The 12,444-nt window shown below is 35.0% G+C and overlaps 1 protein-coding gene across 1 annotated transcript in view; it reads right to left on the bottom strand.

Annotated features, from left to right (window-relative positions):
* The window catches only part of LOC124994703 (alcohol dehydrogenase 1-like), a 46,702-nt gene that overhangs the window by 30,598 nt on the left and 3,660 nt on the right, over positions 1–12,444 (bottom strand). Inside the window, exons 2-5 of the mRNA XM_047566918.1 lie at positions 6,899–7,018; positions 4,758–4,870; positions 2,009–2,144; positions 934–1,035 (exon numbers count right to left, since the gene is read on the bottom strand). Coding sequence (XP_047422874.1) covers positions 934–1,035; positions 2,009–2,047 — 141 coding nt within the window. The 5' untranslated portion in view covers positions 2,048–2,144; positions 4,758–4,870; positions 6,899–7,018. The remainder of the gene's footprint in view (positions 1–933; positions 1,036–2,008; positions 2,145–4,757; positions 4,871–6,898; positions 7,019–12,444) is intronic.

Raw genomic sequence — 12,444 nt, 5'->3', positions numbered from 1 at the left:
AAAATACTATTCCATTATAGTAGCCTGAGTATGATCATACAGTTCTCATTTTGCCCTGCCTGGTGTGATCTTCTTCCCTATTAGTGAGCACTGGTGAGCAAGATGGTTATTTGGGCCCCAGTATTCTAGAAATTATGCCTCTGGAGTGGAGACTCCATGGGTAGGAGCTAGGTGGGGAAAGGGAGTTCAGTTTTCTCAGCCTTTCCACTGGGAGTAGAGCATCTACTTGTTGTTCTCTCAGTCCATTTTCTGCTGTTACCCAAGAATGTCACAGACTGTGTAACTTATAAACTGCAGAATTCTTCTACGCTCACAGTTGTGGAGGCTGGGTCTAACAGCGTGGAATCTGGCATCTCACAAGGGCCTCCCTCTTTGTCTTAATATGGCAGAGGACTGAGTGAGTGTGTGTGATACAGAGAGAGGTGTGGGTGCTGAATTATCCATTTATTAGGAGCCTACTTCCATGATAACTAACCAACTCCCACAATAGTCTTAATCCACTCATGAGGGTGATAGCCCCATAACCTAATTTCCTCTTAAAGGCATCACCTCCCAATGCCCTTACAGTGGCAATTAACTTTCAACATGAGTTTTGGAAGGGCAATCAAACCATAGCAATTACAATAAGAATAACTTTATAATTGTGAATAAAAGAGGTTTATGGGTCAACAATTGTTTGCAAAGGTTTTTGAAATTTAAAAAACAATAGTATATTTGAAATATTTAGTGACATTTCAGTATTTATGTATCTTATGTTTGTAACATTTCAACACAATGCAATGATCTTACTATTAAACATGGTAATATGAGCTGGTGTAAATCATAGGAATTCTTGATTTTACTTAAATATAAAATGTCACTTGTTCTAAAATGCAAAATAATTATAAACACACATCTGCATTCATGCCTACTAAAAATCTCATTTATATTTACCTTAATTCGAACTTCACCAGGTTTTGGTGGATCAACTTCAATTTTCTCAATAGACAGGGGGGCATTTGCTGTCCAGGCAATGGCTGCCTGGCATGTGATAACCTATATATACATAAAGATAAAATGACAAAGTGGTCATATTCCTATTAATGTTAAATTAGGTGAGACATTTAGTTAAATTCCCACTTACAATACTGAATGGTCATTGTGCTTTATCTCTTCGAAATATAGATACCAGACTTCATTCATTGAAAATGATTACATGTATATTTTAATACATGAATAACATAAAGTGGGAGATGAAAGATTTTATATAAAACACACATATATCTTTATATCTATATGTGTATATACCTATATCTCTATAGACATATATAGATAGGTAGTCTTTGACTCAAAATTGTTTTATTCCAAGTATCTGATTGGCACTTAGGGGATTTCTCATCTGTATTCCAAATGTCACTAGATATTGATATTAATCAACTGGTTTATGGATCCTGGATCAGCTTTCTGCATTTAAATTTCTATATTATAATTTCTAATACATAATTATCTATTTAAAATAGAGGAGACTGGAATTTATTGTGAAAAGAATAGTATAAGAAAAGAGAACTATTATGTTGGAAATAGGAAAAGAAACAGTATTAATTTTGTTTCTTTAGCCACAGTTCATTCCAATAAAATATCATGTAGAATATTTTATCCTGTCTTCACAGTTAGATCTTGTGCCTTGCAACCTTTACTCATTTATTGCACTTTTATTTTAAAATGTCTACACAGCTCATGCTTTGATATTTATCTATTGATTTTTCTATATTAATAGGTGATGTATTTGGTGGATTATTCTAGCATTGGAAAGATTTTGTTCTACTTTACAGAAGGATTAAGTTGTTTCTTTAAATGATAATAGTTCTTATTTAGGTTTTAAAAATCAACTTATAAATGACCAGGAATACTTCCTTTGTATAAAGCATGGTATACATGTATTCCCGTGCTATCTTTAACAGCCTTAAAGTGTACCTACTGATAGGAAGATCAAAATGAAGCTACACTTGAAAAGCGAACCATCACTTACTTTGCTGGATGTTTCTGTGAACGTGTTTGTTTGCTCCATCTTTCTTATGGCTGGTTCAGAAGTGAGAGCTCCTCCGCCTCTTCTCACCAACTCTGATGGAGCGTTAGTTTCCTCCCACCTGAGAGTGACTCATCTACTACACAGCAACCAAGGAAGGAGGGAGGAAGGAAGGAAGGGGAGAAATAAAAAATTGAGAAAAGGAAGAAAGAAAATGAAAAATATGAACTGGAGGAGGAAGGATGAACAAGAGCAAATCTTGAGGAGAAAAGGAGGAGGACTAATGAAGGAAAAAGAGGAAGAATGAGGGTTTTAGAAAGGACATGAAAAAAAGTGAAGGAAAAGCAACAACCTCTCCTAAAACATACACTGTGTTTTATAGTTTGGAAATTCTTCAGCATCCATAATGCCATTTGGTCCTTCACAGAACATCTGTACTAATTGTTCTTATGAGGGGACTAAATTTCACAAATGATTGCAGATTAATTTTAGTTAGAGCTCAAATAAGATTTCTGATTTCAAATTCCATGATTTTGTGGGAAGAATTCTGAAGAGAAGTATAAGAAATGTTGAGAAAAGAGAAAAATTTAGAATGAATGGTGAAGATTGTGAAAGGTAGAAGAGCAAGAATTAGCATAAGAGAAGAAAAAAATCAAGGAGTTAATTAGAAAGGAGTTAAACTTGTCAGACAGAAACCTAATTCAGAGTGTTTAATGCAAAACAGGAATTTTATTGGCTTAGGCAAACAAGTAATCCATTGGTAATGTGGTTTTAGAAGCAGAAAGATCTAGATCAAGCTTTTTCACCTTGGCACTTATTCTATGGACAATTACAGGTTGTCAGTTGTCTGTGATGATAGATAATGATGAATAAAAATGGCATAAACAAAACATAGTGTCTCTCCTTCTCTAGTTGAAACTTGTCTTGCTGTTGGCTTTATGATAAAACTCATTTTTTAATCTAGTTTTTCTATTTATAATTTTATCCTTTGATCACAGTATATTTATTTCAAAACTTTGTTCTTTTCTTTTCTCTTGATTTTAAGTTTACTCTTAATTTTTTCAAAGAAAAATTCAAAATAATTAAAAATTTCTTTATTCTTGGAAAATTATATGTGATCATTGTATAAAATGTCCATGTCGTCAGGCACAGTGGTCCATGCCTGTAATTCCTGTGGCTCTGGAGGCTGAGGCAGGAGGATCATGAGTTCAAAGCCAGCCTCAGCAACAGTGAGGTGTTAAGCAACTCAGTGAGACCCTGTCTCTAAATAAAATACAAATAAGTGTGAAGAGCAGTGACAGGATGGGAGAGCAGTGACTGAGCTTGGGGATCTCTGATGCTCTCATGGCTGTGACATGCCTGGTGTCTGGGAATGTTTCTGTGCAAGGGCACAGCATGCCTAGCTGCTGTGGCAATGCACTGCATGAGGAGGCTCTGGGCAAGAGTCCTATCAGCTCTGACCTTGATCTCAGGCACATAACTCCTGGGAAGGAAGGAACTCTTATGCTAGACAACCACAGTGTTTCACCAGCTCTGCTTCTCAGGTTCCTGCCGGCTTTACAATATCTTTAAACAATGAACTTTCTTGAGAGCTACACAAAGCTCCTAACATTGCACTTTGCAATTGTGGATTGCATCTATGGAAAAGCTATATAGGATGTCCTAGTTTCTGTAACTTTCCTGAATACATAGAATAATGATTGTATAGTCTTTAACCTGATAATGAGATGAGACATATATAAATAAAGATTGCTAGCATAACTCTTTAGATCTGCATCTACATTAGAGAGCACAGCTCCACCTGATCCCAGCTTAATCTTCAAAATCTGTGTCTGTGAATCTTTATTTTCCAATCCCCCTGTGCCCCTTCCCAGACCTGAGAGTTTGGTCACCCTGGTTGCCACAAATAAGGGCTGGGGATGAGGCTCAGTGGGGGCCCTGAGTTCAATCCTTGATTATCCCTCACCCCCCAAAAAAAGTCAGTGTCAATAACAGTGCATTTATGAAAGTAAAGTGTAGCTGAAACTTCACCACACCAACACAGGCCCTACTGACTTTTGAGTAAGGATTTTAAGAAAAAATTTTTTACCCTTTCTTTTCAGTTAGGCAGGCTCAGTGTCTCAGTATTACTGCAAACTCTTCCCCTCTCTGTTGCTTTTCATATAATGATATGAAAAGTATTATATGATATGAAAATTCATGTAATGATCTGTTTTCTGGCCTTGTTCTACTTTTACAATGATTTATGCTTCCTTCCTGTCTCCTTTTGAATGCCAGTACACTAGTTTATCATTTCTCCCATAGATTATTGTGATGGATTAATGATTTGGTTCCTTGTTGTAGGCCACTCCTCACTCCAACTCTTTCCCACTCTGGTACCCATTTTTCTCAAGGCAGGGATTCCCTGATGTCATTTAACCATGGGCCTCCCATACCCAACTTCCACCAACCCCCTAACATAAAAAGGAGAAAAGTCCCTCAAGTGACTTTCATTGAATGTAGTTATTTATTAATTCTAATTTTCTTTTTTACTCTTAAAAAATAAACAATGCTCAGTATATCCCCAAGGGTTTACAAAAAGAATAATATAACAGAAACTTTTTAGTTTGATGTACTCTCTTATAAAATATGATCATTTATAAAAAATGATAATAAAAATAAAAAATAAAGCATTACTAAATTCACTTGGAATCCCCTAGAACCCTATATCTCACTATCATACTTTCTGTGCAAAATTAATTGCAATACTTACTTTGTCATTATTCAGATGTATATTCTTAAATCCAAGCTAAGAATTAATATGATCCTAATAGACACTTTGGCAGTTGTTTTACTCATTTTTTTTTTCTGCTATGACTAGAAGACCTGAAAAGAACAATTTTAAAAGAGGAAAGTTTATTTGGGGCTCATGGTTTCAGAGTTCTCAGTCTATAGATAGCCAGATCCATTCCTTGGGTTCTAGGTGAAGCTAAACATCATGGCTAAAGAGTGTGGTGGAGGGAAGTGGCTCACATTATGATATGGAGGCAGAGAGAGAGATTTCACTCCCTAGATACAAAATAAATATCCTAAAGGCATGCCCCCAATGACCCACCTTCTCTAGGTATACCCTATCTGCCTTCAGTTACCACTTAGTTAATCCCTATCAGAGGATTAATTCCCCAAATGGGTTGTTAAGGCTCTCATAACCCAGTCATTTCACCTCTAAACCTTCTTGCATTGTTTCATATATGAACTTTTGGGGGAATACCTCATATCCAAAACATAACAGCAGTTTAAAATTATTTTCACTAGATCTCCTTGAAGGTGGACTATGATTAGCCCAACTTTCTATGTGAGCAAATTGAATTATGAAAAGACCAAGAAGAAAGACATTTAGATCATTCATCAAAAGCAAAGTGAAGACTAAACCTACACATGATGAACCTGAAGTTCTTGTGTTTTAATATATTTTCCTCTGTTTATCACCAGTTAGTGAGATCTAATTTTACTCTTGACATGGGGTCTGTATTGATATTTTTGAGTCAAGTCTGGGGTAATTTGTACCAGCATCTTTCCATTTCCTCAGCCAAGGTCTTGTCAGTTTTGTTGATTGTTTCTTTGGCTGTGCAGAAACTTTTTAGTTTGAGGTACTCTCTTTTGTCTATTTGTGGTGTTTTTTTTTTTTTTTTTTTTTCTTTCTGTACTTTTGAGTCATATTAAAAAAAAAAAAATCATTGCCCAGACTACCGTCCTGGAACTTTTTCTGTTTTTTTTTTCTTCTTCTTGTTTTTACAGTTTTAGATCTTTTATTTAAGGTTCTAATTAATTTTGGGTTGATTTTTGTATGTGACATGAAATAAAGATCTAATTTTACTCTTCTGTTTGTGGATATCAGTTTTCCCAATACCATTTGTTAATTGACTGGCCTTTCCCTACTGTGTGTTCTTGTCACTTTTATTGAAAATCAATTGACCGCAAGTTCGTGAATTTATTTCTGGGCTTTCTATTCTGTTAATCTATGTATCTGCTTTTGTACCAGTACCATACTGCTTTGCTCGCCGTAGCTTTTCAGTATAATTTGAAGTCAGATAGTATGATGTCTTCTGAAGTATGTACCAGTACCATACTTTTCTTTTAGCAAAGGAGCTCTCATTTTCCATATCTCAGGTTTGTAGATATGCAGAAGCCAACTTTGTGAGGTCTAAACCCTCTAGGTGTCACTACATACTAAAGGAGACCCACTGGCCATTGGTGGCAAGTCAAATACAGTGGGTCTTCTCCATCAAAGGAAGAAAATGATAATGATTTATTTCAGCCTATTTGTACACAGTCAGAACTACCATATAGGAGCCTTTGGACTGTCTGATCCATAGGCATAGACTTCTACACAACATTGCCTCTGAGGAGGAGACTCATTTTTCAGCAGTGGAGGTGACGGAGTAGGCCTGTGATCTGATCTTGGGATCCCCCGATTATCATATATCACACAATCCATAAGAAGCTAGCACCTCAGTGTGCTTGAGTGACCTATGAAGAGCATAGATGAAGCGACAGTTTGAAAGTAACATTCTGCAAGAATAAAGTGCTATTTTCTATGATGTGTTAGGCACATTAAATCAGAAACCTGTAGAGGTTGATTTTTTCCCCAAAAGAAAGCCTACATGGCTAGAGGAATCAAGGCAAAGTGTTTACTCTCACTCCTAATGATCCACTGTGGAATTTTTGCTTTTTGTTTTCACAATTTGGGGTCTCTACGGGGATTGAAGCCCTGGTATCTAAAGGAAACACAGCAGAAGTTCCCATGAATTGTACAGCATGACTAAATAAGCCATCATACTGGGAGTGATCATTGACACTGACCAGCAGGAGGACGTGGGGCTGTTTTTTTTCTCATTTGTGTCTTTAACCTACCTCATGATACTAGATGATTCTGGATTCATTGGTGGAAAACACAGACAAACCCCTTGTCCTCATTCCAGAGGGAAGAATGTTTATCATTGATTATAGCTTTTTCAGCTCCAGTATATTTATCTAAAAATAGATAAATTGATAGAAATAAGTACCATGACACAGGGTGCTGAGGGTGAAGTTTTTGGTAGGGTGTTGTGGAAAACTTCTTTGAAAACATGATGTTTGACTTGTACCTGAATGACCAGAAGGAGGCAGCCTTGCAAAATGTGGGGGGAAATCATTCTAGGTAGAATGATGTTCCTTCAAATTCTACTTTTTGAGTCAATTTTAAGGAATTTATATTTTCTCAGAAAATCACATACTTATGAATAGTTTCAGATGTATTTGCATAAAAATCTATATAGTACTTCCTCATAACAAAAAGGAAATGTCTATTTGTGCTTAGTTTCCTTTCCCCCAATCATCTTCTCATCTTCTTCTTCTTCTTCTTCTTCTTCTTATTATTATTATTATTATTATTTGCATTTTCTCTCTTTCCTCTTGCTCAAGGTTGCCAAGAGTGATGTGGGTCTTGGAAATTGCTTTTTCAAATCCTCTAGAAAGAGCAAACTGATTTGAAATATTGACATGGGGCCTGTACTGATATTTTCGAGTCAAGTCTGGGGTATTTGTACCAGCATCTTTCCCTTTCTTCAGTCAAGGTCTTGTCAGTTTTGTTGATTGTTTTCTTGGCTGTGCAGAAACTTTTTAGTTTGAGGTACTCTCTTTTGTCTATTTGTGGTGTTTGTTTTTTTTTTTTTCTGTACTTTTGGAGTCATATTTAAAAAAAAATCATTGCTCAGTACTGTCCTGGAACATTTTCTGTTTTTTTCTTCTTCTTGTTTTTACAGTTTCAGATCTTTTATTTAAGGTTCTAATTAATTTTGGGTTGATTTTTGTATGTGACATGAAATAAAGATCTAATTTTACTTTTCTGTTTGTGGATATCAGTTTTCCCAATACCATTTATTAATTGACTGGCCTACTGTGTGTTCTTGTCACTTTTATTGAAAATCAATTGACCGCAAGTTCGTGAATTTATTTCTGGGCTTTCTATTCTGTTAATCTATGTATCTGCTTTTGTACCAGTACCATACTGCTTTGCTCACCATAGCTTTTCATTATAATTTGAAGTCAGATAGTATGATGTCTTCAGCTCTGTTCAGTTTTTTTTTTTTTTTTTCTATACCAGGGACTGAACCCAGGCGTGCTTCACCACTGAGTCACATCCCTAGTACTTTTTATATTTTATTTAGTGACAGGGTTTCCTTGAGTTGCTTAAGTCCTTCCTAAGTTGCTGAGGCTGACTGCGAACTTGCAATCCTCCTGGCTCAGCGTCCCAAGCAGCTGGGATTACAGGTGTATGCCACTACCCCTGACTGATTTGTTCATTTTGCTCAAGATTGTTTTGACTACTTTTTTCTGTTTCATGCATTTTGGTTTTAGTTCTTCATTGTGTCTCATCTGAACTTTACACATCTGAACTTTATCCCTGGCCAGGGCTCTCCTAGAGAGTGGTTATTTTGGTTGTAACTATACTTGAGAGAGAGACATCACAACAAATTAGAAAGAAACCTTAACAATGGATATCATAATAGTGTGACCTCATTAATCTTCATATTTTACCTATTAATTGAGAGAGGAGGTCCATCTATCTCTGGAATGAATACAATAATCCTATTTTTCAGTAAACTTAAAAAGCAATCATAAAGTATGGGAAAAAATGATCACATCAGTTGCAGTTGGTGCTTTTCTATTTTCAGTCATAATTTTAATGTTTGTATAGGTTGTTGCTTTCACTACTAGTAAAAATCTAAAGGGAAGTTTGACATTTCAGTATATGTGAAGTCATAAAATATAATTATGATCATGAACATATTAGTGTACCTCCAAAATTTCCTCATGCTCCTGTGTAATTTCTCTCCTTCTCCGTTGCTTCACCTATCCCAATTAACTACTTCTTCACTTTCTGTCCCTATATATTTGTTTATATTTTATGGAATATTATATATTATTACATTTATTCATCTTATAAATATGGAAACATAATTAGATATTATTTTTGCCTTCATTATTTTGAGATTGAATGATGCTACAGTGATTATCAACAGTACATTCTTTATATTTTTTTTGGTTCCAGGGATTGAGCCCAAGGGCACTTAACCACTGAGCTATATCCTCAGTGGTTATTTTTTATTTTGAGACAGGTGTCTCACTAAGTTTCTTAGGGCCTTGCTAAGTTGCTGAGGCTGGCTTTGAACTTCCATCCTCCTGCCTCGGCCTCTAAGTTGCTGGGATTACAAGCATGTGCCATCACACTGGGCTAGTGCATTCATTTTTATTGTGAAGTAGTATTCTATTGAATTTATTCTGTTGACAGACATCTGGGTTGTTTATAGTTTTGGGTTAGTACAAATAATGCTGTTATGCACATTGGCTAATTTAATGTCAAGAAGATTTATGTTTTCTTCAAATATTTTTATAGTTTTAGCTTTTAATCTTAGGTCCTTGATTAATTGTGATTCATTTTTTGTATATGGTATGAGGTAGGAATCAAACTTCATTCTTTTATATGTGGATAGCTAGTTATTCCAGCATCATTTTTTGAAAATATGTTAATTCCCTATTGAATGGTATTGGCATCCTTGTCAAAAATCAACTAGCCATAATTATATGAGTTTATTTCTGAAATCTGTTGCTATTTTATTGATTTATATGTCCATTTTTATGTCTGAAACTTACTGTCTTTATAATTGTATCTGTGTAGTAAATTTTATATTTTTTCTGTTACTTCAGATGGTGAGAGTAAATAAATCTGATCCCTTTTATTCCATTTTGACTGGAAGTGATTTTTTTCCTTGACTAGATTGTTGTCAGTGTAGAGAAATCTTACTGACTTTAATCTACTGATTTATATCCTGAAAATTTACTGAATTCATTTATTAATCCCAACAGGTTTTCTTTAGGATACGTATAATTATTGGCTGGCAGACACTTTAACTTATTTTTTATTTTGGAAGCCATACATAAATATTTTCTTGCCTAATCTCTCTTTCTAGGATTTCTAGTATTTTGTTGAACAGAAATCACAAGAGGGAAAAAATTGTCTTATGCCTGATGTAGAGGAAAGCTTTTGAGATTTTACCATTCATATGATAGCCATGGACAACTCAGATATCATCATTTTAATGTTTAGATAGTCTTCTGTTTTTAATTTGTTGAGAATTTTTATCATGAAAAAGCAGTAAACTTCAACAAATGCTTTTTCCGTACCTAAGATGATCATGTGATTTTTGTCCTTTATTCTGTTAATGTGGTGTGTTAAATTTATTGATTTACATATGTTAAACCACACTTGTATACCAGTCTTAAATCCCACTTGGTCATGGTGTATGATCCTTTTAACAGGCAGTTGAATTCAGTTTGGTAGTATTTCATTGATGCAATCCCTTAAATCTTTCACCTGGGAAAATTTCTCTTCTTCATTGTTGTCAGTAGTGCTTATCCCAGGGGAAATGCTAGCCGCTCTGCACCTCAAGATGAAGGCTGAGCTAAATTCTCCATGTGCACTGGTCACCCAGGTAGGATGCGTTGTGACCTGAGCATTCAGAAGTGACACTAATCAACTTCTGTTACTGGGTGGTCTGTGGCATCAGCTAAACTACTACCCCTTACCTGATTAGGCCTTTTTTGTTGATTGTGTAGTTAGTGTCTGAAATGATCAGGCATGTCTTCTCCTTACTGAGTTAACAAGTGCCCTGTAGCATGTGGTCAATTCACACCTCATCATATTTTTCAGAGGAGTCTACAGCACAAATTTTTACCACTGCCTTCTCACGTTCGATTATCTATTCAATGAACATTCTTTTGCCATAAAAAGTTACACAAATCTTCCTCTGAAAGTAAATCTACCATTTCTATCCAGTGTATCCAGAAGGAGGGGGTTTATTTTTCTGTAGTGGCATAGAAATACAGCGATAAGAGATCAATAAGACAGCTTACTCTAGGGAAATAATTGTGCAAAAGTATGCAAATTGGTGAGAAATTGTCAAAGAAGGAAACTAGTTTTAGCAAAAATCACTCAGGTTAGGGTTTAAAGAGAAGGTATAATCTGTATTATCAAAGAATGGACATGAGAATAATATCAGCTAAACAAATACCAACAATTTTGTTACCTATAGTCTTCATGTTGTGTATTAGCTCTCTAGGCTCATTTAGCCCATGCATCTGCTACTTTGTATCCTCTTGCCCACATCTCTACATTTCCTTCCAGCAGCCCCCCAAACTAGTAAACACTGTTTTTTTTTTTTTTCTATCTATATATACATTTGAATTTTTTGGACTCCACATATGTGAAGTCAGACCATATTTCAGACCATATTTTTCTTTCTGCATCTGGTTTATTTTACTTAGTATAATGTTATGTCCTCCAGGTTCATCCATTCTGTGGCAAATGGCAAGATCTTGTTCTTTTTTAGTGCTGAATGGTATTCCACTGTATATGTGTACCTGATTTTCTTTATTCATTGGTCCTTTGACAGAAACAGGTTGTTTCCATACCTTGGCTATAGCAAATAGAGCTGCATGGAAGATGGTAGTGCTGATATCTTTACAAGGTGGTAATTTCCTTTCCTTTGGGTAAATACCCAGGAGAGAAATTTCTGGGTCATCTGGTAGTTCTGTTTTCAATTTCTTTTAAAACCCCCATCCTGTTTTTCATGCTGTTGTACCATTGTACATTTCCACCAGCTCTGTACAAGAGTTCCCTTTTCTCTATATGCTTACCAATATTTGTTATCTTGTGACTTTTTTTCATAATAGACATCCTATGGTTGGGTATGAGGTGGTACCTCATGGTGGTCTTGATTTGCATTTCTCTAATGATTAATGATGCTAAGCATCTTTTCATAGACCTGTTTGTGATTTCTATTTATTTATTTATTTATTTATTTATTCAGAGAAATACTTATTGAGGTCCTTTGACCATTTTTAACTGGTTTATTTGTTTTTATAACATTGGATTATACATTCTTTTTGGATATTAATGCTTTATCCAATACATGATTTGCAAAATATGTTTTTCTCAATCTTTATTGTGCTGTTTCATTTTGTTGGTTATTTTCTTTACTATGCAGAAAATCTTTAGTCTGATGTAATCTCAATTATTTTTGCATTTGTGGCTAGAACTTTTGGTGAGGTATTCAAAAAATCATCACTTTCCCCATATATTCTCTTCTAGGAGTTTTATAGTTTCTGGTTTTATATATCTTGAGTTGATTTTATGTTTGGTGTAAAGAAAGGTCAAATGTTACTCTTTTGCATATGGAAATTCTATTTTCCTAGTACCATTTATTGAAGAGACTATCCTTTTCCCATTGTGTCTTCTTGGTACTCTTGTCAAAAATGATCTGTTTATATTTGGATTGATTTCTGGGTTCTTCATTCTCTTACACTGATCTATATGTTTGTTTTTATGCCAATTCTCATGCTGTTTTGATTTTTATAAT

This window comes from Sciurus carolinensis, chromosome 10 (assembly GCF_902686445.1).
Source record: "Sciurus carolinensis chromosome 10, mSciCar1.2, whole genome shotgun sequence".
Classification (NCBI taxonomy): Eukaryota; Metazoa; Chordata; class Mammalia; order Rodentia; family Sciuridae; genus Sciurus; species Sciurus carolinensis.
This window is presented reverse-complemented; position numbering and strand designations above follow the sequence as displayed.